Source organism: Sorex araneus, chromosome 5 (genome assembly GCF_027595985.1).
Source record: "Sorex araneus isolate mSorAra2 chromosome 5, mSorAra2.pri, whole genome shotgun sequence".
NCBI lineage: Eukaryota > Metazoa > Chordata > Mammalia > Eulipotyphla > Soricidae > Sorex > Sorex araneus.
In genome coordinates, this window is record NC_073306.1 from 193,583,624 (window position 1) to 193,609,214 (window position 25,591).

The 25,591-nt window shown below is 38.1% G+C and overlaps 1 protein-coding gene across 1 annotated transcript; it reads right to left on the minus strand.

Annotated features, from left to right (window-relative positions):
* Positions 1-3,538: 3,538 nt before the first annotated feature.
* Positions 3,539-25,035, minus strand: LOC101555444 (UDP-glucuronosyltransferase 2B31-like). The gene is made up of 6 exons (XM_004621994.1): positions 24,309-25,035; positions 21,500-21,648; positions 16,433-16,564; positions 14,755-14,842; positions 12,912-13,131; positions 3,539-3,818 (listed from the first exon to the last, which is right to left on the minus strand). Exons 1-6 carry the CDS (start codon positions 25,033-25,035, stop codon positions 3,539-3,541), a joined length of 1,596 nt encoding a protein of 531 aa, XP_004622051.1.
* Between the last annotated feature and the right edge of the window lie 556 nt (positions 25,036-25,591).

Sequence of the window (25,591 nt, forward strand, 5' to 3'; positions counted from 1 at the left end):
GACTGCTTTGGTGTGTACACAAGTATGTTTAGTATAATACTATTTACCTTACAAAAACCTGGAGGCAGCCAAGAGCCAACACAGAGTAGATAAAGAAGTTGTGGAGGCAGGGTCTTGATGGGAGAAAAGCTGTGAAGTGAGAGTGTTTCTTAGTCTCTCAAATGAGAAAATCCCAATTGGGAAGAGAGTTTTGTCAGTTTCCTTGACCGAGACCAGCTGGAGGGAGTGCTCAGCATCTCTGAGAGAGGAATGTCACTGATGGGCAGCCTGGTCACAGCTCAGTCACACATCCCCAGGAGGCGGATGGTAACTTGGATTCTTTAAGCCACAGAGCTTTCTGGAACAAGGCTATAAGCCTCCTGATTCGACACACTCTGTCAAAGTCTGGGATTTATCACTGGCTGCCTTGTAAGTAGCAGGATATTTCAGTCCCCATCTCAAGTTGTGGGTACATAGTGGCTGGCTTTAGAACTTCAGTGTAAAACCCCCAAAGTACTCTCTCCCTCTGTGTGGCTGTCCTGTTAATTTAGTAGCTACCTGAAGACACAAGTCTTCACTCTGGGCAGAGTGAGGAGAAAACAGCAGAGAAGCAGAGTGAGAATTGGCAGTTGTGGCTTCCCTGTACACATGAGAACACATATTGAAGACCAAAGAAGCAGACATCAGGCAAGGTGTCTGTCATGCCCCCAGCTCAGCTGAGTTTGGTCCTTGGCACCATTGAGGGTCCTCAAATCGCTGCCAGAGGATAGGTCCAGTAACAAGTCTTGGACACAGCTGGTGTGCCCCCATAAAACAACACCAGTGAATAAAAACATTTTCTTCAATGTTCATAAAGGTCCTATGTGAATGCATTCAAATGATGAATGATGGATAAAGGCAGTATGACGGAAATATAATAAGCTTTTTTATTTTTCAGCTAAATGGCCACTTCCAGAAATATAAAAGACCTAGGTTATCTGAAAGAAGGTAAAATCAAAAGACTATGTTTTATAAAATTATGTTATCAGAAATAATCATAATTAGCTAATAAGCTGAGACACAAAATAGATTCAGGTGTTCCTAGTGAGAGAAATGGAAAATATCATACTTGAACACTTGAGTTTCATCACATACAGTTACATTTATGTATTTTAGGGGGACTTCCCTGAAGTTCTTAGGGGTCACCTTTGACTATACTCACGGTTCAATCTTGACAGACTTGGGGATCATATGTATGGAGTGCTGGGATCAACCTGGGTCAGGTATGTGCAAGGCCAACACCCTACCACCTATTTTGTTTTGGCCTATATAATTACATTTCACCAAAAACTTGGTTTATAACTCTTAGTTCCTAGTTACTTTTTTCTGTGAATTTTTTCATAGGTTTTTAAAGTGTCCTTATTTAAGTTACCTATGGACAATTTTAATTTCTTTGTAGAGAATATTTTGTGGCATGTAATTGTTCTCATCATTAGTGCTATACGATGCAGATTGAAAGTCGATATTTGCTTATGGTAAAACCTAGATTAAAGATTTAAGTAGAGGGGACTGAAGCAATAGCCCAGTGAGTAGGGCATTTGCCTTGCACACGGTCTGACCTGGGTTCAAGTCCCAGCATCCCATATGGTCCCCCGAGTGTAGGGTAACATGGGGTTTGTCCTTTTAGCCTTGCCTTAGGGAACATAGTTTACCTTAAAGCAATGTCCTTTCTGTATGGACACAGGAAGACAATTAATATTGCGCTTGTAACTTGGGAGTTGATTGACTCCAATAATATTTACTCCTGAGCATCTGCTTTCTCAACTCAGTCGTCCTTGGTTCCTAGCACCCCAAGAGTAGGGTCCGAAGAGGGACGGAATAGACCCAGGGCAAGCTGTGAGCTATCCTGGCGTCAAAATGGGCCAGGCCAAAGCGCCACAATACTCAACTATAAGTTGAGAGCATGGTCATAGACAAATGCTGTCATGATCCAAAAGTAATGACGAGACTAGGACCCTGCTGGGGTTAGGAAGATTAACTTGCCCTGAGGATTGTGGTCTGGAATGTATAGCGAGATGTCCTCAGGAAGAACCAAACTTTATCTCTTACTGTGCTGATACAGAATGACATTGCTAGAAATATTAGAAGTAGATTTATTATAACTATTTAAGCAGATTACTAGCTCACACCCTGACACACCCTTGTTTGGAATCACACCCTTGAGTGGATCTCCTTAGATGAGATTTCCTTAGATGAGATTTTGTTAATCTCCTCAAGACATGGTCTTATCCTTCTTTGTTGATTTGTTGATGTTAAACCCACCTTTGTGCTACTGCCCTATGTAATTTGCTATATAAACTAAGACTGTGGGGCAGAGAGGGGGGCAGAAGAAGAAGATGGGAGAGACAGAAGAAGAAGACAGGAGAGATAGAAGAAGATCCAGAGAGAGATCCAGAGCCGAGGGAGAAGCAGAGAGAGAGAACGAAATAAACTGATCAAGCAACCAGTTTGGCCTTCTTCCTTCCATCGTCTGCCCTTGACCGACAGCACACACAGTGGTTCCAGAGCATCGAAACAGGGGCGGTGAGACAGAACCGCTCGAAGAGCCCTCAAGTGCTCACGCCCGTTGGCCTGCTCTAGTTTTTCACACCTGAGCACTTCCAGGAGTAATTCCTGAGTGCATGAGCCAGAAATAACCCCTGGCATTGCTGGGTGTGACCCAAAAAGCAAAAACAAACAAAACAAACAAGCAAACAAACAAAAAGATTTAAGTAGAGCTAAAACATATTCAACATAATCACTAAAAATGGTGATATATAACTTGTATATATATTGAAATCATGTACTTAAATTTGTAACAACCATGGAGAATCATTTATCTGCTTTTTATTCTCTGCTTTTTGCATTCTGGAGTACCCATGTTCTCTCTTCAGCACATGTATTTCTTTCTCTGCCCTCAACTCTCTAAATTTATTTTGAAAAAAACTTTTTTTTTCAGATGCACAGACACACATACATGCCAAATGTCATTAGTAATCCTTCAAACAGGAGCATGTAAATTATTTTATACATTTTTTTACCATAGTATGTCAAAATTTGAAATTACATAGTTTAGTCCAAAATCAGGTAAATATTCTGTTTATATACTGAATACACAATTATATTATTGCACGTGTAAAACAGAATACACAATATGCACAGTTATGTACACAATCATAAGCAATAATATTGCTAATAATATATTAAATAATATATTATATTTGCTAATTTTCCATAGCAATATTGCAAATTGAATTTATCTCAGGAATTTCTGTACATTTTTAATAGACTGAGTTATATACTTCAATACACATGACACAGAAAATATATTTTATTTACCTTCATTTTTTTCCTTGAGATGACATATTTGGAATTCTAATTGATAGTCAATAATTGATAAGCAAATTTTAAAATATGAAATTAATTCTGAAGAGCAGTTTTTGTCAGGCGAGAAATGAATCCAATCCCTTCATCTTCTTTCTAGGAAAAAAACCAGAGGGGTCCTGCCTGTGAGAGAGAGCAGCTTCGGACCTCAATGCAACTAGTGCCTCTTTTCCTTCTTCCCTGCTTTAGAAAACAGCCGGCAACAGCACAGGCAGCATTGGGTGATGAGCCACAGGGCAGCTGCCACGCAGGCCAGCAGGAAGCCGATGACGTCCAGAGAGTGGTACTGGAGAAGGGTGAGGCCGTGGGAGGCGGGCCGCAGGTGTTTGGCTCCTTTGTGGCGCATGACGAACTCGATCCAGAAGACCGCTCTGTCCAGAGGCTTCATTGGCTGATCTCGTTGAATTGCCCTTAGTTTCATCGCCTTCTCCTTATACCTAAGGGCAAATTGAGGGAAGGGAGATTGCTGAAGTGTTTTCTTGAGGGATTTTCAGTGTCACCCCTACAATGAAGCTGATGTCATAGGATTCTGGATGCAGCAGTATATTTGGGTGGCCTTCACTGGCAGTTTAGTTTTTAACAGGAATTTTTTAATTTACAACTATTTTAAATGAAGAAGTATAAGATAAACATTAAAACTTTCATCTTAGAAGAAATTGTGTATACCATTATTGAAGTTAGAAATGCCACAGTGGAAACAACTTCTTCAAGTATAAATAATCTTCTTCAAGTATATATTTAGAAATGAATGATGTCAATGTGATTGAGAAGTATCTTCCCTAGACCTCATATATATACCTTTTTGTCTTTGAATATTTATTATCTGTCCTGGAACCAGTAACTACTTTGTTGTGGATATTTAGTGAAGCGAGGAACTCACAGCCTGTGTGCTCAGTGGTTACTCTAGACTTGGTGCTGGGGCATCGCTCCAAGAGGTAGTCAGAACTCCATCTAGTACTGGGACTTGAACCCAGGGCCTCACATACAATTATGTGTATGCAAGACATTTATGCAACACAAGTGCTTCTTTTGTTAGTTTGTTCTACATACTTAAGCACATATATTCTAATATTACAGGGTAAGCTAAATACCAGTGTGCATGTTCTAATTAAATAATGATAATCTCAAAGTGAGTTTGAGAGTTACTAGGAAGTTGATATAAAGCTAAAGCTACTAGCTAGATAATGTATAACATCATATTCTGCAATATACACATCTTTATTCTGGGCTATGTTGGTCACTTATCTACATGACTAAATTACTCTCACATCTTTTTACAGCATAATTATGCTGTGCTCCTTTGTGGATCCTCCAATACAAACTAAATTGTGCTATTTGTATATACATTGCTGTTTATTTGCTGTTGTTTGTCATCACAATTTTCCGAAAATAGCATATTTTTCCTTTATTAAATGAACACTTATTTTGTGCATTGAAAGTGTTGTATGAAGTAAAGTTGTTAAAAGCATCTTACACACAAGCTTGGGTTTACATTTATTTCTGGTGAATATATATGTAATGGGCTGGAATGATTGTGCAGTGGGTAGGGCGTTGGATGCGTTCGATTCCTCTGCCCCTCTAGGAGAGCCGGGAAAGCTATGGAGAGTATCTCGCCCACACAGCAGAGCTGGGCAAGCTACCTGTGGCGTATTCACTATGCCAAAACCACTAACTAGTCTTACAATGGAGACATTACTGGAGCCCGCTCAAGCAAATTGATGAGCAATGAGATGACAGTGATACAGTGATACAGTGATATATGTAATTAAGGGAATTGTAGATTTAATATTCATGTATGAGAGAAATTTAATTATTGGCTTCAACAGTATTTCCTAAACTTGTGATACTGCTCCTACTTCACTCCCTCCTGCCCCCAGGTGCCCCTGGAAGGTGTAGTAGCCTTCAAAGCACTGAGGGTCACTTTCTATTTGTGAGCTTAGGCTGGTAGATTTTAAGAGGTGTGCCAAGTAATTTTCTTCTTAAAAGTGTATGATAGGCCATGCAAGTTTGTGAACTTCTGATTTAGGTGTACACTGATTTCCAAGCTTTAGGGAAAATTTAACTATCTTTCCATAGTATGAGTACTAAGTGAAATTGAGAGGGCTGAATTAATAAAAAAGTACAAGTATAAAATATAAGTATAAAATGTAAGTGATATATAAAATAAAAGTATATCACTTGTATTTTTCAACTTCACTGCATCTTGCTCATTGCCTATCTATGAATTTTTGGGAAACTAATTAGGTTTTCAATTTTTTTCTATCATACAGATTACATTCTCAAATTGTGTTTCACCAAAATTTTAGGTACAATCTCATTATTCTGGCATATTTTATGTTATTGAGAATTCATGCTTTCTCTAAGGACTAATCATTGTAAGTTGATTTATTCTTTTGAGCAACTTACCTTTTGTTATCAGATATAAATGTGTCTTATGAAGTAGACTGTTTACCATTATGAAATATTTGCATTTATTTTAGTAACCATTTTTGCCTTAGTAACCATTCATCCCATTGCCCATTGATACCTTCTAGATTATTATAACGTTCTTATATTGTCATTCTGAAGTTGATCTTTTTCCACGTTTGTCTGTGCACATATTAAAAATATGTCTTATCAAATGCATATTAGTGTATTTTAAACTCCACTGTGACAATTTTTTGACATTTTATAAGTTAGTCTGGAAAGAGTTTTTGCAAGTATTTCCCTACTTAAATATATAAATATCATTTTAGTCCTTTTCATATTGTCAATCTTATTTATGTTCTTTTTTAATACTAGTCCTTGTTTTCTTAAGATTTTTAATTCAATTAAAAATTTATTCCCAAAAATAAGTTTTTAGGTATTTCTCTAATGCAACAATAATATGTGAGTAGAAGTACATTTAAAATTGATATATTCTGACTAAAAAATGACAAATTTCATCCCATTATATTAATTTAAGTATATGAAATGTAATATTTTATGTAAAACCATTTCTGTTTCTAAGGCTACATTAAAAATCAGAATTATCAACTTCTCAGAATGGGAAAAATCTTATAAATCATACACTGATTCTGTAGATATATCCATTGTATAGAATTAAGATTTTATGCTTACTGTAGAAGACAAAAGATTCATACTTTTAACATACTATAGATATATTCAAAACATACACTTTATTTGTATGTGATATATTCACTATTTGTATTAGAAAAACATTTTAAGATGTTTAATATGTCAAACCATTAGATGTTACTTACTGAGAAGAACTATATACAATTTGGGAATTTGGTTCTGGTTAGAAGTAGTTATGTAAATTTAAGCTCTTCATTCATTCTCTACTTCTGAGATTCTATGGCCCTAGGAATATTCTTCAATTTCTTTTTCTTTTTTTTTTTTTGCTTTTTGGGTCACACCCGACAATGCACAGGGGTCACTCCTGGCTCATGCACTCAGGAATCACCCCTGGCGGTGCTCAAGGGACCATATGGGATGCTGGGATTCAAACCCGGGTCGGCCACGTGCAAGGCAAATGCCCTACCCGCTGTGCTATCGCTCCAGCCCCTCTTCAATTTCTTATAAAAATCTTTACATGGTTTAAGCTGCAAATTATAACAGTAATTTGTTACATTTAAAACTTTTAAATAGAGCTGCAAGACTCCTCACCCTCCTGAGCACCCAGGCCAGAGGGCATCCCCGACAACTTTAGAACTGCATCAGAAGTGGCACTTTAATCCTGCTCAGGCACCTACGCGCCCACTCCCACGCAGGTACAGTGGTGGTGGTGGGCGTGGCCTCTGGGGCTGTGGCTACTCACGCAGCAGTAGTAATTTTCCCCTTTCCCAGCACTTTGGACTCACATTTCAATCTTCATTACCTAATTCTAAGGAGGACAGACTGGCTGTCAAAAACACATTAGGCCAATTGTCCACTAGCCTATTCCAATCTCACCAAAAAAAAAAATATGAACACAAGAAATATGAACAAGCCTAATGTAAAAGAACACATCCTCTGAAACTGCACTAGAGAACTCAGATAAGTCACAGAGGAGCGCCAAAGAGGAAGTTAGAAATCTAGAACGGGGAAAAGGTGACCACTATCGACAAAGCTCACCCAGAATCCTTTCTAGCATCGAGAAGGGACACTGATGTGATAGTGAACTGGAGAGTCCCACCTCCATACAGCATCATGGTAACAGCAACACGAAGGAACGACTAAAATCCCCACCAAGAGGAGTGGATGGAAGAACAGAGCCCAGAAGCTTCAATAGGGAATACCCACAAATACAATCTCTCTGATAAAGAATTCAAAGATGAAAGTTGAGGATGTTTAATGAACTCAAAGAAATGGTGGAACATACATCCAGTAAAGGAGGACATGAAAAAAACAGTGGAATGGACAGCCAATAAAATAAAGGAAGAAAAGAGAGCAGAAATAAGAAAGCTACAAACATAAGTGTCACTAATAAAAGATTCATTAGATGAAATTAAATACTCAGTGGTCGCCCTCTACGGTAGAGTGACAACAGCTGGAGACAGAATCAGTGAGCTTGAAGATGAGCCGCAGAAAGCACACAGGGAACAACACGCAATGGGAAAAGACATCAAAATAGTTGTAGGGCTAATAAGAGACCTAGACCTAGGGGACGAACTCAAGTGCTACAACATAAGAAACATCGGAATACCAGAAGGATAGGGAGGCAATCCCAATGAAGTAGCAACAATTAAAGATATCATTGCTGAGAAGTTCCTAGAGCTGGAGAATGTAGGCATCCAGATCCAAGGAGCACAAAGGGTACCAGCTAAAAGAGATGCTAATAAAAAGACTCCAAGGCATATCATAATCAGAGTGATAGACACCACAGATAGAGAAACAATACTGCAAGCAGCAAGATCAAAGAAGGAAATCACATACAAAGGATCACCCCTTAGATTTACAGCAGACTTATAAGAGGCAATCATCTGAGATTGAAGACAATGGTGGGATATAGTGAAAAAGCTCAATGGAATGAATTCCTCACCAAGAATACTTTATTCGGCTAAATTCTCACTGAAACTTGAAGGAACAATACACTATTTCATGGATAAACAATAGCTCAGGAACTTCATAAACTCAAAACCAACCTTAAAAGAAGGATTAAAGAGGCTACTGTAAGAAAAGACAAAACCTTTACAAGCACAACAAAGCTCTACAGAAAAATGGCACAAAACCCCATGACAATAATCTTTCTCAACATCAATAGTTTAAATGTAGCAATTAAGAGACACAGAGTGGCAAAAGGGATTAAAATACTGAACCCAACTTTCTTCTGTCTACAAGAACACATCGGAATAGTCAGAGCAAACACAGACTCAAAGTCAAAGGATGGAAAACAATCCTTTGAGCAAACAGCTCCCTCAAAAAAGCCAAGGTGGCCACCCTAATATCTGACAACATAGATTTCAGGCTGAAAAATATTAGATGGTACAGGAAGGCCATTTTTTAAATAATCAAAGGATGTTTACAGCAGTAAGGAATCACACTTTATACACACACAAACCCAGTGAGGGATCAGCAAAATACTTAAAACAACTGCTAATAGACATCAAGAAGGACATTGGTAGCAACACAATAGTAGTTGAAGACTTCAACACCACTTCATCAACTCTGGATAGATCAACAAGATTCAAACTCAGCAAGGAAGTACTGGCTTTGAAGTAAGAAATAGAAGAGAGAGGGCTAATAGATGTATACAGGGGGCTTTTCATGCCCTCCAAACCAAATACACAATCTTATCCTGTGCACACTGAACATTTTCCAGGATAGACCAGGTGTTGGGCCAAATATATCTCAATATAATCAGGAAGATAAAAATTATATCAACTCTCTTTTCAGACCATGATGCACTGAAGATAGAAGTTAATCACACAGAGGCATGGACAATCAAATCAAACATCTGGATATTAAACAACTCAATGTTGAAGAATGAGTGGATCAGGGAGGAAATCCAGGAAGAAATCAAAAGATACCTGGAAACAAATAGGAATGAAAACACGCGCTACCAGAACTTGAGGGACAGAACTAAAACAGTGTTAAGGGAAAAATTTATAGCACTGCAAGCATTTCTCAGGAAGGAGGTAAAGGAAGAAAGGTCCACATAAATAAGTTGACTTCAAAGGTCAAGATCTTAGAAAAGGACAAAAAAAAATGGGAGCCAAAAACAGGCAGGGGAAACGAAATAATAAAAATTAGAGCTGAAACTAATGACATGAAAACCCAAAAACAATTTGAACGATCAATGAATCCAAGAGCTGGTTCTTTGAGAAAATAAAATTGATAAACCACTAGCAAAACTCACAAAGAAAAAGAGAGAGAGAGGAGCCTAATAAACTGAATCCAAATGAAAAGGGGGATATCACAACAGAACCAACGAAATTCAAAAGATGATCAGAGATTTCTTTGAAAGTCTGTATGACATGAAGCAAGAGAACCTAGAAGAAATGAATAAATTCCTGGATTCTTATAACCGCCTAAGGCTGAGTTAAAAAGATTTGGAATACCTGAATAAACCTATTATTAGACCTATTACTATAATGGAAATTAAAACAGTAAACAAAGGTGTTCCCCAAAACAAAAGCCCAGGTCCAGATGGATTCACTAGCAAATTCTTCCAAACAATTAAGAGGACCTATTGCCAGTTCTTTTAAAGCTTTTCCAGGAAATTGAAGAAACATAAACACTCCCAAACAGTTTCTATCAGGCATATATCACCCTAATACCAAAAGCAAACAGAATCACCACAAAAAAAGAAAATTATAGGCTGATATCCCTGATGAACACAGATTCAAAGATTCTCAACAAAACATTAACAAATAGAATCCAACAACTCATCAAAAAGGTCATACACCACGACCAAGTGGGATTCATCCCGGGGATTTAAGGATGGTTTAACATTTGCATTAAATTAAATTGATCATTTAACATAATCCATCATATCAATAAAAGAAAAGATAAAAACCATAAGATCATATCGATAGAAGCAGAAAAGGCATTTTACAAGATTCAGCACTCATTTATGATGAAAACTCTCTGCAAAATAGAAATTGAGGGGAACTTCCTTCAACATAGTCAAAGCCATTTACCACAAGCCCATGGCAAACATTATCCTCAATGGTGAAAAACTAAAAGCCTTCCCCTTAAGATCAGGGACAAGGCAAGAATTCCCACTTTGACCAGTTCTATTTAATATAGTACTGGGAGTAATTGCCAGAACAGCTGGGCAAGAAAAAGATATTAAGGGCATCCAGATAGGAAAGGAAAAAATCAAGCTCTTCCTATTTGCAGATGTTATGATACTATATTTAGAGAACCCGAAAATCTCTACCAAAAAGCTCCTAGAAACAATATATTTGTTTGGTAAAGTCGTAGGTTATGGAATCAATACCCAAAAGTTCATGAATTTCCTATACAAAAATAATGAAAGAGAAGAAAGTGATATGAAAAAAATCAATCCCATTCACAGTCATCCCTCAGAAAATCAAGTACCTCTGAATCTAAGAATCTGTACAAAGAAAACTACAAAATGCTATTTAGGAATTAAAAGAGGACACAAGGATGTGGGGAAAAATGGACCCTCCTTCACTGTGGGTGGTAATACCGACTGGTTTATCCTTTTTGGAAAACAATATGGATGTTTCTTAAAAAACTAGAAATTGAGCTCCCATTTGACCCAGTAAATACCAATTCTGGAAATATATTTTGGAGATGCAAAAAAAAAACCCAGCAGAATGACATCTGCACACTTGTATGCAATAACAGCACTATTTGTAATAGCCAGAATCTGGAAAAAACCCAAATGCCCAAGAACAGATGACTGGTTAGAGAAAATCTGGTACATATACACAATGAAATATTATGCAGCTGTTAGAAAAGATGAAATCATGAAATTTGTATATAAGTGGATCTACACGGAGAGTATCATGCTAAGTGAAATAAGTCAGAGAGATAGGAACAGATACAGAATTACTGCAGTTATTTGTGGAAAAAAAAAGTAACAGAATGGGAGACTAACACCCAAGGACAATAGAGGTAAGGAATTGGAGGATCATTTCACGGCTGGAAGTCAGCCTCACATGCTTGGGGAATAGGTAGCTGGGATTGAGAAGAGACCACTAAATAAATTATGCTTGGAGGGCTGGCTCAGGACGGGAAAGGCATCCTGAAAGTAGATTATGGACAAAGCATGATGGCCACTTACTATCTGTACTGCAAACCATAATACCCAAAAGGAGAGATAGAGTAAAAGGGAATGTGCCTGTCAGAGAGGCAGAGATTGGGGGGGGGGGAGTGTGCTGGGGGTGGCGGAAGGGATGCTGGGAACATTGGTGGTGGAGAATGGGCACTGGTGGAGGGATGGTACTCAATCATTGTATGACTGAAACAAAAGCACAAAATAAGTCTGTAACTATACCTCACAGTGATTCATTAAAAAATAATAATAATTAAAAAGAATAGAAAAAAATAAAGAAAGTTTGTAAGTCTGTAAAAAATTTTAAAAAATAAAGAGGAAAAAAGCTTTTAAATAAATGAGAAAAAATTAGATTAGATTGAAATGGGCTTAATCATCTTATTCATTGCACACTTAATCTTTTATTTTTTTTTTTGGTTTTTTTTTTTTTTTTTTGCTTTTTGGGTCACACCCAGCGATGCTCAGGGGTTACTCCTGGCTTTGCACTCAGGAATTACTCCTGGCGGAGCTTGGGGGACCATATGGGATGCCGGGGATCGAACCTGGGTCGGCCACGTGCAAGGCAAATGCCCTACCCGCTGTGCTATCGCTCCGGCCCCAACACTTAATCTTTTAAATGGCATAAAAATGCATTGACAAAAGTCTCCATTTATAGGCACTATTTGTTAAAGTATTTTGATACTCCTGCCCCCGAGCCAGGCTATCTTCACCAGGGTCTCCTCGGAGGGGGCCGGGCTGAGTTTCCCTCCCCACCCCAAGTAGAGTCCCAGAAGGTGAAAACTTCCAGAACCTAGGCACAGCCATGCTCCAGGCACTCTCCACATGCTCGGATGAGCCTCCGTCATGAAGGAACTGACAGAGGAACCCAGGTATGCGGGCCCAGTGGCTGAAATCTCCAAGCCTGCTTGGATCGGGACTGGGTCTCCTCCACCCAGATCCACTGTTTTCCAGTAGCTTGGCAGTCACACCCACAAACGGCCCCGGCACCATGTAATCTCATCAACAGCCAAGATCCAGAGACTATAAAACAAAACTCCTGCAAGAGAGTGACAATGTTTTTCTCTGTCCCTCTCAGAGATCCCAGCAACCTATGGAGAGTATCCCGTCCACATGGCAGGACCTGGCAAGCTACCTGTGATGTATTTGATATGCCAAAAACAGTAACAACAACATGCTCTTTGGGTTTCTGGAGAGAGCAGATGCCATCGGGCTACACTAACATGCGACAGGGACAAATGAAGATGTTACTGGCACCTGCTTGAGCAAATCGATGAACAACAGGATGACAGTGATACAGTGATACAGTGATTGTGATACTCACGAAGGATCATTGATGACAGTCTTCAATGCATTGAGCAAATCTGAGCTTGACATTGTTTCAAAGTCCACCCTGACAGCTGCTCCCTTGGCCTGCATATGAGCGATGTTATCCGGCTGATCCAAAAACAGGGGAATGCCCACCATAGGGACCCCGTGGTAAATTGCCTCATAGATGCCGTTAGTCCCACCATGAGTGATGAAAGCTTTGGTTTTGGGATGACCTAAAATTGAGTGAATTTTAGGAAATAATAAGATATTTGTTTACTAAACTGAAGTGGCAGAATAAGGCACTGATATAATTATTATATTCTAGATAACATAATCTATGCAAAATGAATTTTTTTAAATCTCAGGTCCAGAATCCTTTTAGTCTCTTAGAGAAATAGGCAAAGAACCCTGAGTTTTTTGAACTGGAAGTTAAAACAATCTTTCTGGTGAACAAATTAACAGAAAACATTTTTTGTAACTGAAATGTCCTAGAAATGGAGATCACAGGAGAGTAATTTTTACCTAACAGTAATGAAACAATGAAATGAATGTTGAGGTGAATTGAACTTTCATGGTGAAGGTGATGCCATGCATGTCATCCTTATTTTCAGGAATGCATTACTGAGACTTCTATATATATTCAATAATAATTTCACACTAAGAAATTTACTTTTGTACTGTCAAAATGGCATATTGATATCATTGCCTCATGTGATTTTGATAACCAGGTTATGTGATTTTTAGTTTGTTTGTGTTTGGTTTTTGGGACACACCAAGTTGCTCTCAGGGATCACTCCTGGCAGTGCACCTGGGACCATTAGGGATGCAAAAGGTGGAACCTGGTCAGCCACATGCAAGACAATTTTCTTTTCTAGTTTTACTATTATTCCTGCCTCACATTATGTGATATTTTATAAAGGCTTGTATAGTAGTTATTGTTTAAAAAAAGGGTTGGAAGAGGTAATAGTTCCAAAAATCTTCTTTTTTTCCTTCCTTCCTTCCTTCCTTCCTTCCTTCCTTCCTTCCTTCCTTCCTTCCTTCCTTCCTTCCTTCCTTCCTTCCTTCCTTCCTTCCTTCCTTCCTTCTTTCCTTCCTTTCTTCCTTGCTTTAAATCAATAAAGTAATTAATTATTAATATTTTGAATTTTGGACCATACCTGGCAGCTTATTTCTGGTTCTGAACTCATGGATCACTCTTGGTTCAGGTCAGGTACCATATAGAGTTCTGGGAATCAAATCTGGCCCTCAGTGTGAAAGGCAAGTACCCTATCATGTACTATCACTGTCTCCCATGGTAGTTTTTTAAAAAATATTTTTATTTATAAATAGGAAGCACAGTTGTTTAAATGAAAAATATTTTTCTTCAGAGGCCTAGAAAAATACAAATAATAGCTTAAGTTTTGTTACAACTATGAATGTTTGTTAAATAAATACATAAACTTTCCTCTTAGGACTTTTTCTCACATTGCCACCTTTCATGAAAGATGCTATGAACATTTTCCTAGAATAAGTTACTGGTAACAAAAAAAAATTTTGAGTTTTCATTTGTGCTAAAGACCCCAAATAAGGGGAAAGAATTGACACAGAAGATAGAACTGAAAGAGTTTATTCAGGAAATGATGAAGATTATCTGAGATGAGATATCTAGATTTGGCCATGAGGAAATAAACATTAGAAAATGCCAGCTGTTATGTAGTACCATCTTAACATATTCCTGGAAAGATAAACATAAAGTAGTTAAATTTCATTGATCAAATACTTGTTGATAAATGTTTAGTTTTTTTTAAATTTCTTGTGAATGGATTATCACTTCAGTTGAATTTATTCTCATTTTAGTTTGTGCTCCAGAATCTTACCAAGAAGGTCATTCTGGGGTATCCATTTGTACAGCCGAGTATTCGCACCTAAGGTATCAGGCTTCTTTCCATCAAACCTCCAGAGAACCTATAAATGTTAACAAAATGGTGTTAACCTACTAGTTAAACTTTAAAGTTTAAGTCCTTAATTATTATGTTTCAATACTAAGAACACAAAAGATACTTTAGTTACACTTGCAATTCTACAGAAGGTACTTCAATAGGCAAAGAGGCATTTAAAGTAAATACTGCTAAAACACTACTAAAATAAAAATACATGCACAGTGGTTACTTCATGTTAAAGGAAATATAAATATGTCACGTTTCACATCAATACATAAAGAATAGTGATTATAATCAATGCATATAGTTATTGTAATTAACTCACCATTCATTATCACATGTTTTTTAATTAAGTTTAGAATAAAGAATTTTAATTATATCCATATGTCACATAAGATTCATTATTTCATTTTCAATTGATACCTTAGGACTGAATAAAGATTGCTGCATAACATCAATTGCTCAAGGAATAAATAGTATTTATCATAATTTATTATATCATGTATATATCCCTTTTAGAAAATATATTAGCTATATTTTGCCCTATTAGTTCAAGTCCACTATGAGAAAAATATTCAGGAAGTAACTTTTTATATATGTTCACTGAGAGTTGGACATTGTTAAGATGTAGAAAAAGAGTCAGTGTTGGTGATAAAAAAATGGAATGGACAGTGAAAAGAAATGAATGATTGTGATCACATTTTTTCACTATTAGCATATCTGCAATACAGCAAAAAATACCACTTTTTAAAAATGGTACTTAGAGCCAACCTTCTCTGTATCCAGTACCAATAGAATCTGGTGTGACAATTACCCAGTAATTTTCACAATCTGAATTAGAATGTAAAAACTGTCAATCTCTATTTGCTATGCTTTTGTTCACTCTAGATCCTCAGCAATAAAATGAACACAGAGGTTAAGAAAGGGCTACAGTAGTGAATATAAAGTGGCTCTTAGCCAGATATTGTAGGTGTATTCTATTTTACAGAACTTAATTCATTAGGAATTTTGATGATCTGAAGTGCATCACAATTTTCTTACATTAGCCTTGTTTCTTATTGGCTTCTTTTGGTGCCTTGGGAATTTGAAGGCAGTTTGTTAATCAAGACAGTTCCTTGAACTGCACATTAAAAAAGCAAATTGAATAGTTTCTTTTCAAAATTACTAGGGAAGAAGTTTTAAGATACCATACAAAGTCCATATTATATGAGGCCCTTTTAGATTCCTGGCTATAGTTACTGTTTAATTATTTTCTGATAGCATTTGAAGTGCTTACTCATACTTACATACTGTCCAAGAGTACCAATTCTACCCTGTAATTTTTATATTAATAATATCACATGGCACCCCTTGATGATATTTTATTTTTTTCTCAATGTTACTGCAATGCTATGGGTCTCCAGCAGTACCCTTTGTTTTACTTTAGCAACTGTCATGTAAATTTTGTCTTGAATTAATAGGATAAAATGGATATCTTTATAATTTAAAATTTAATGCATGAGATTTGTAATCACAAGTATAGACTACACCGGTTGATAAACTTTTATAAACCATAAATTTACAAGCAATCACAAATTTAACAGACACATCACTAGTACTTTTTATGGATTCTAACCTTCTGTGGTATCTGGGCGAGGGCTGATGCAATCACATTGGCTCTCTCCTCGGGCATGTTACTGACCATTGACCCCAGAGTAAACACCACAACACCATTTTCTCCAGAGCTCTGGACAAACTCTTCCATTTCCTGTGAAGAGAAAATTTTTTCTTTCATGAGTGAGCAAGACCATGTCATATGTTATTGGGCCAGAGTTGTGGTTCAGGGATAGAGTTTGGCTTCTAGTTATGAGCCTCTTTATTCAAACCCGGCAACAAACACAACGATATCTAAAGGTGTTCTACAGACAATTACATGTATAAAATATTTTACATGTTTTTATTAGAGTAATAAAGATAATGTAAAAAGCAATAAGGTAAAAAGCAATATTTTAAGATTATTGCTGAATACACAAATGATTAGGATTATGAACATTCTTTTCTTTCTGATTGATTTGACATAATAACAATATTGCATTTATGTTTTTAGGCATGCAAGGTGATGCCCTTCTTCTGTCAAAGTGCCCGAGACCTTCTACCTCTTTCCCAGTGTCACTTCAGGTTGTCCCTCCATCTTCTTTCACCAACTTCTCATCCCACTGCATGAGGACCTCACTACTGATTATAATTTTCAAGCATTTACATTATTACACATTTTCTAGAAACTGAGTATTGCAAACAGAAAAGCTGTGAATATAGTTGTGTACATATATATTTAATTAACATGCTTGTGTTCTTAGCTACGTGTGCATGAATAAAATACCTGGGTCATATGTGAGCTAAGCTAATTTAGGAGGGTCTGCCAAGTGGGTGCTAAGCTGGCCAGGAGTTCTAAATAATGTTTGGCCAATCTAGCGAACAGTTCAATGCAAGGGTCTTATGAAGTGCTCTGCTGTGTGAAGGATTACATGAACTCCCCCAGCTGTGCTCTGAAAGACTTCAGGGAATCACCAGGAAATGCTCAGGATCTCCAAGACTGCCACAAGAGATGTTTCGTGAGTATGTGTTGGTGATTGACCCAGGGTCTGGACATGCAAAGCATTCGCCTTTGACTTTGTGCTGTAGCTCCTACTCAGTATGTGTTAATTTTTAAAGGAGTATTTATATTGTTTTCCAATAAGCGTGAACCAGGTTACATTTCTGGAAATAGGGAAGGTTCCAAATATATTCATTCTAGTAGTGCTCACTGTATTCTATAACTGTGCAAACAATATCTAGAATATTATGTGATTTTGTAAAATTAGATTCTGTAACTACAGAGCAATAATTTTTATTTTTCCTCTTCCTGTTACTTATCCCTGCAGTTGAAACGAGATGAAGAGATTCTAAGGATAAAAAAAGGGTTTTGGAGTTATTGGTTGAAAAACTTCTGGTGAAAGCTTTGTTAGGTACCCGAAAGCCAGACTCGGAGCCAGACTGCAGCCATGACAGGCCACAGCTAATGTTAAGTTTTGAATAGGCCTCAGTTTCTGTTTCCCACAAATTGAACCTGCAATTTCTGGTAAGAAACTGCTAGTTTATCTGAATATTCGGTCATGAGGGGTCACTTGTATCACTTGTACCACTTGTATCACTTGTCATCCTGTTGATTTGCTCGAGTTGGTCCCAATAACGTCTCCATTTGTCCCTGTCGTGTGCTAGTGTAGCCCAATGATATCTGCTTGCTCCAGGGACAGGAAGAGACTCAAATCGTTCATTCAGAGGTTTGACGAAGAAGTCTGACCATCTTATCGGTGGGCGGCCACACGGTCTTTTGACATCCTGTGGAATCCAGTTGGTAACAGTTCTAGTTCAGTGTTCATCTCTAAATTGCATTACGTGTCTGGCCCATCTGATTTTTGGCGCCTTGGCAAATGAGACAGTGTCCCTGAGTCTTGACTGTCGATGGAGGTCAGAACTCCAGATTCCTTCTCTCACTTGAGTGAAACGTGATAGTCATAGGGTTTCTTTGGGAAACCCAAATAGCGTTCTCATCCTGTTTGTGTAGGGTCCAAGTCTCTGAGGCATATGCTAGTGCAGGAAGAATGGTGGAGTCAAAAAGATGTGCCTGGAGCCGGAGGTTCTTTGTCCTCTTAACCACTTCTTCAATGCTCCTGAAGGTGTTCCACGCTGCTCTCTTCTTCCTGCAGAGTTCTGGCGCCAAGTCATTGCTAATGTTGAGTTACACATAGTTACCCAGGTACACATAGCTGCTGCATTCTGAGATGTTCATTCCATGGAGAGCAAGTGGAACATCAGGGACTAGTTCTTTTTTCATGAACATCATTTTGCTGAGACTCAGCTGCAGTCCGACCTTTCCACACTCATGGTCGAAGTCGGCCAGCATTTGTCTGCTTGGCAAATGTTTTGGCAAATGTTATGAGAACGATGTCATCAGCGAAGCGGAGGTGATGTATTTGCTGACTGTCTATCTTCACTCCCATTCCTCCCTTCCCATTCCAATTGTTGCATGATGTTCTCGAGGGTGACACTGAAGAGTTTTGGTGAAATGGTGTCACCCTGCTGACACCATTTCTCTTTACGTCAATAATCACTTCCTTGTTGAATGGTGAGATCCTGGTGGTGAATCCATAATACAGCTCACAGAAGATCTTGATGTACTGAGTTTGAACACCCTGTTGGCTAGGGCTTTGATGACTGCTTCAGTCTCAACAGAATTGAAGGCATTCTTTAAATCGATGAATGTTAGACAGAGCAGCATCTTAAACTCTTGTGAAACTGCAATGTCTTTGGTCACTGTGTGGATATGGTCGATTGTGCTGGATCCTTTTCGGAACATGGCTTGCTCGCATGGTTGTCCTTCATCTAGTGTTTTGCCTATTCTATTCAGGATGACTCAAGTGAACAACTTGTAGATGACTCACTATGTCCTTTATTTTGCAACCACTAGAAACTGACTGACTGTCACTATGTCCATTTTTCTGAACAACCAGAAGCTGACTATTATCAAATGTTGATTAATTGCTGACAACTATTGCTTGTCATTGTCATCAAAGCACTTGCTCGAAATTGGAACCTATATAAACTGCTTGCACTTGGAGGTTGGGGTCGCTATCAAGAGACCACTTTGTGGGTGAGATAGTTGACCCCAGTTAACTGAGATAAAACTCCTTTGCACTTATATTACTGTCTCTCTGAATGTGTCCTTCATGCTGTGACCCAAAAACCTGGGTTCAACAGCTTCAATCCATTTTTGTATCTTTTGTTCCAATGAACAATCCCTACAGCAAATAGCTGAGCAGGTCCACCTATCCAAGACAAATAAATGGACTCTCTGTGAGGGAAGAGAAAAATATTAAGGCTACTGTGTCTAACAGAAAAGCAGACGAGCCTCTGTTGTCATCTGACATCTCACAAGTAAGGGACAGCTTCAAGGTACTGTGTTCGCATTTTAACAGGCTGAGCGGGTTTTGATCATGAATATTTGGTTTCCACTAGATGGTAGTAGTTGCAGAGACTGACAGCCACTGGTGAATCCAGCAGCAATTAGAGAAAATTAAGGCTTCAGTCCCACATGGTAAAAATTTAATGTGTGACAAAGGTGCCCATGAGAACTTATAATAAGCACACCTATTCGCTGTCAGACCTCTTCTAGACTGACTCCAGAAGGGCACATATAATCAAAAGGGTGAGCCACTGATCTGTGCTAGCCCTGCCTCTTATCCTTGACACACAGACTCTTCGTGGGTGCAGCTTTATAGCAGGTGGGAATGAATCCTCAGTTTGCTCTTAACTATACCCCTGCAGTGTTGGCTAGTCACATACTTGTCTCTGCAACTATGGTTGTCTACTGGCTGCTGGTAACTTGCAGCCTGAAAAACTCTTTCATGGTTAGTCTAACCAGAGATGGTCACCTTGGTGTTTATGACTATGACTTCTTGGTCATTCTCAAGACCCGATGTGTTATCATGTTGGCAAATGGCCAGCCAGTCTTGTTTTTGTATGTTTGGAGTGGGGTTTTGTGTCAACCCAACCTCATCCAGTGGTGTTCAGGGTTGTATTCAGAGATTGCTAATGGCTCTATGTTCAGAACTCACTCCAGACAATACTTGGGGGACCATGATTATATACTGTGTCAGGATTTTATTTAAAATTAGCTTCAGACTTGGCAAACAAATTATGCTTACTTGCTGTCTCTTTTTTGTGCTATTGCCTGAATGAATGCACTGTTGAAAGAACCTTACTCTTCAAGATCAAATGTCTACCAGGCCTGGTTTTCACTAAAAGGCATATTAAATGATGCATGTGTTAGTAAATTAGAAGAGAGAAACCATCATACAATATGTCACTCAAATCATCAGGTTATTCAAATTTTAGATTATTAGCATTTTTTAAGATTATTAAAGTCTTATATGTAAACTCTTTCTAAGAAAATAGAATCTTGAATACATTGGTGGTTTTATGTTGCCAATCCAATGCAATCCAAATCTTAAATATTATAAAATGATTTTTAATTGATACTGATTTTAAATTATATCTAAAAGGAATAGTTTCATTTTAAACCACATTAAATTTTTGCTTTCCATCACAAGTCATATCATTCTTTGCAGTCACAGTTATCTTCTTGCCAGTATTATATGCTATGCAGTTTTTAAATATAAAGAAATTATTAGAGTTTTATATTACAAAATAAAATACAAAGACTTTATATACATATGTGTAAATATGTGTAGCACTGTAGCACTGTTGTCCCATTGTTTATTGATTTGCTCGAGCGGGCACCAGTAACATCTCCATTGTGAGACTTGTTGTTACTGTTTTTGGCATATCAAATATGCCACGGGTAACTTGCCAGGCTCTGCTGTGTGGGTGGGATACTCTTGGTAGCTTGCTGGACTCCCCGAGAGGGACGGAGGAATCAAAACTGGGTCGGCCGCGTGCAAGGCAAATACCCTACCTGTACTGCTATATTTTTTTTTTGAAAAAATATTAGAAGGATACCAAGTTAACTTTAGATTTTGTTACAAGTAATTTGTTGATGCAAAATTATACAATTAAGTCTTTTGAAATAAACTCTCCTATTATCTTGATTTCTGATGATGAAAAAAAAAAATAAGGTGAACAGAGGAAACAGGACCAGGCTTACCTTAGGTAGGGGCTTGGCAGGCTTGCAGTGCAGTCCTCCAACAAACTCAAAATTTGGTAAGATTGGGTGAGGAAACTGAAAGTCCCAGTATGTTCTAATGAGCCAGAAATCAGCTTTCCCCATTAGCTCATATATCTTAGCAGGTCTCCCTGAAGGATAACAAAACAAAACAAAACAAAAACCAAAATAAAGTAAGTCATAAATGTATATATAATGAAAATAAGGAATGTGAATATCCCAAGAAAATTTACGACACGATCTTTATACAATGGAGTCAAAGGTGCAGTATCTCTTGTGGTTTTGCACAAGTGATAATGATGCTAACGATTTGGGTATATTTAAGTTTTAATTTCATGTCATCTACCATAAAATGTATACTTGTGATGCAACTGTAATCATGCATAGAATTTACCTGTTCCAAGCATGTGTTTCACACATGTTTAGTATAAAATAAAATAGAAAAAAATATGTTTAAAAATTGTCAATAGTGACCCTTTCTTTATTCCATCTGTCTTCTCCAGCTGGGATGGGAGATGCATGATGGGAGAGGTCACCAAACATGATGACCTCTCAGTGTCCGTATTGCAAGTCATAATTCCCAGAAGTAGAGATAGAATATGAGGAATATTGTCTGCCATGGAAGCAGGGGGAGGGTGGGAATGAGGGGGATATACCAGGATATTGGTGGTGGGGAATGTGCGATGGTGGAGGGATGGGTGTTTGATCATTGTGTGATTGTAACCCAATGATGAAAGCTTATAAGTATCTCATGGTGATTCAATAAAATTTTAAAAAATTATCAATAAATCTCAATTAAAAATGTTTGTGAATCAGGACCAGAATTATAGCATAGGCACTTATCTTGAATATAGACAAGCAATTTCTATTCCTGCAACCCCATATGGTCCCTGAGCACTTCAGAGTAATTCCTTAGCACAGACCTAGGAGTATCCTCTAGGCACTGCATCCTCTTGGACTCAAAACCAAGAAATCAATTGTACCATTTATGGGACTCAAAAGACCATGTCCTGCAATGGTGAACTAACAAAAACCAGGACAAAATGGACCAGGCATTCTTTGTAGGAGTTGGTGATCTTTATTTCTCTCTCAGAATTGAGAAAGCTCTCTAAATTATATGGGAAAGTTTTACCCAGATTCAGGAGTGAGACTATGGTTCTTTCCATGAATGCACTCTGCAACTTTGCTTTATTTTTGCTTCTAAATTAAATACTCTTGATGTGATCCTGGGGGCCGCATGTGTGCAACCTCACCGCAGCTGCACAAGCATGATTCCAGAAGTCAGCTAAACTACTTTTGATACTGGTAGCTCCTTACAGAATGTCTCCAGACTGAGAACTAAGCTGCCGCCCCATGCCTGCCCAGGAGGGGAAAGGTTTTTCTCTCTCGCCTTTTCCTTGCCGGGGAGGGGGGGAAGGGCATGGCAAGAGCCATATTATGAGGACCACAGATGAGAGTTACAAGCTTGCAGTGATACAATTTCTGGAAGAAATTTCCCTGGACTTAGTTGCTAAAATACAGAAATCCAAAACTGAGCAACCGCTATCGTGGCCGTGCAAACTCATTTCTCTTCACAGCAGGTCTGACTCTAGTGGGGAACTCCTAACAATAATAGTGAGTTTTTTGTTCAAATATAATAGGATGTTACCAAAGTAAAGAGAAAGTAAAGTGAAATTTATCAGTTACACAGGCGGGGTGGGGGGTTGGGGATGGGAGGTATACTCTGGTTTTTTTTGGTGGTGGAATATGTGCACTGGTGAAGGAATGGTTGTTTCAGCATTGTATAACTGAGACTTAAGCCTGAAAGCATTGTTATTTTCCACATTGTGATTCAATAAAAAAAATTAAATATAATTTAAAAAATAAATTAAATGCTCTTATCATTGGAGTGAGCTTATAATATTTTTGAAGCCTATATGTCTCTACTCAACACCCCCAAGAGTCTCAAGTGTCTATATTAAAAAGCCTCCAGCAAACAAATAAATCATTATATCACTGTATCAATGTTATCTTGTTGCTCATCAATTTGCTCTAGTGGGCACCAGTAATGTTTCCATTGTGAGACTTGTTGTTACTGTTTTTGGCATATCAAATAAGCCATGAGTAGCTTGCCAGGCTCCGCCATGTGGGCGCGATATTCTTGGTAGCTTGCCAGGCTGTCCGAGAGGGGCAGTGGAATTGAACCCAGGTTGGCTGCATGCAAGGCAAACGCCCTACCTGCTGTGCTATCACTCCAGCCCAAACAAATAAATAATAATGGATATTTAAATACTTGACATGTACTTGTTAAAGTACATTAAACTTGTTTCATATTATTCTGTCTGGACTGGAGCAATAGCACAGCGGGTAGGCGTTTGCCTTGCCCACGTCTGACCCAGGTTTGATTCCTCCGTCTTTCTCAGAGAGCCTAACCAGCTACTGAGAGTATCCTGCCTGCACAGCAGAGCCTGGCAAGCTACTCGTGGTGTATTCAATATGCCAAAAAACAGTAACATGTCTCACAATGGAGACATTACTGGTGCCAGGTTGAGCAAATTGATGAACAAGGGGGAAGACAGTGCGACAGTGGTACATATCACTCTGTAGAATGTGGTAGTACTTATGGGTCATAATGCTCTAAAATTAATGCTATATTTTAAGTCTTTTCATAATAATTGTGAGCATGACAGACATTTTATATGACATTTCATTAGTGTATAAAGCCTTTATGCACTTACGTTGATAAAAAAAAAATCTTTCCCAGATACCATGATATTTAAGAAATCTTATTACTAAGTGAAATCTTACTTACCTAGTGCTTCACTATAAAATTGATCCCATTTCTTCTCATTTAAGAACTGGCACCAAAAGTCAAAATATAACACATGTATCATATTTTTCACTCTCTCCATGAATGTCATTTGGTCACTTAATTCTGACAAAATAACAGGCACATAGGAAGGTGGGAGTGGGAGTCCTCCAGCATACTTTTCAAATGTTGAGCCTAAAGAGCCGCGGATACTGTACACTAAAGGGGCTTTGAGTATTTCTGCTAGAAGCTCACCACAGAGTCCAACGGCATCTGTGAAAACGACATCAAATCTTGATTCCTGTAGCTTTTTCATCAGTTCCTTGTTGAAAACTACATCTTCACAAAGCTTTTCAAAAATATCAAAATATTCCCAAAGCGCATCTTGAAGTTTCGAATAATATGCGAAAAATGAATTTTTTGGCATATCATATGCCCATGAATTGACGACTTTCTTGAAAGCACTCTTAATACCATCCTTAGAGAAAGATGTTGGGTAAATCTCAAACTTAATAGTGGATGTTTTGTTAGGATCTACAAGAATGGAAGCTGAAGATGTCAGAACAACCACCTCATGACCTCTCTGCACGAGTTCTTCGAGGATTGTCTTCATGTTGATCCAGTGGCTGTATTCCGCAGGCCACACCAGCACTTTTCCACAACTCCCACAACTGAAGTAACAACCCAGCTCTAGGAGCAGAAGAATTGAAACCCACTTCATAGGCATCATGGAAGAAACTGAGATATTTTTTTGAATACTACTATTTTCTGTTTCGTTTGCTTGTATTTCTCTCCCAGTATAAATCAATAGGAAAGTTAAAATACAACTTAAGGAAGTTAAAATGCAACTTAAGGAAATTAAAATCCAACTTTTGTCAAAAGCAAATATATAGTCAGCACATTTCAGCTTAGTACAAACTCAAAACCTAGCTTACCCTTCTTGTGAGCAAATGTATTCAATATCTGAAGATTAAGAATACTTTCATCAAGTTTTGAGGTAACAACCATGTGCAAACCCCTGATATTGCATCATATATTTCATAAGTCTGTCAAGGATACTGGTACTGAAAGATGACACTGTAAATATATATGTATAGATATTGACACATATATATAAATTAAATTAAAATAATTAAGAATTATTTTAGGGGCTGGAGTGATAGCACAGCAGGTAGGGTGTTTGCCTTGCTCGCGGCCGACCTGAGTTCCATTCCAACATCCCATATGGTCCCCTGAGCACAGCCAGCAGTGATTCCTGAGTGCAAAGTCAGGAGTAACCCCTGAGC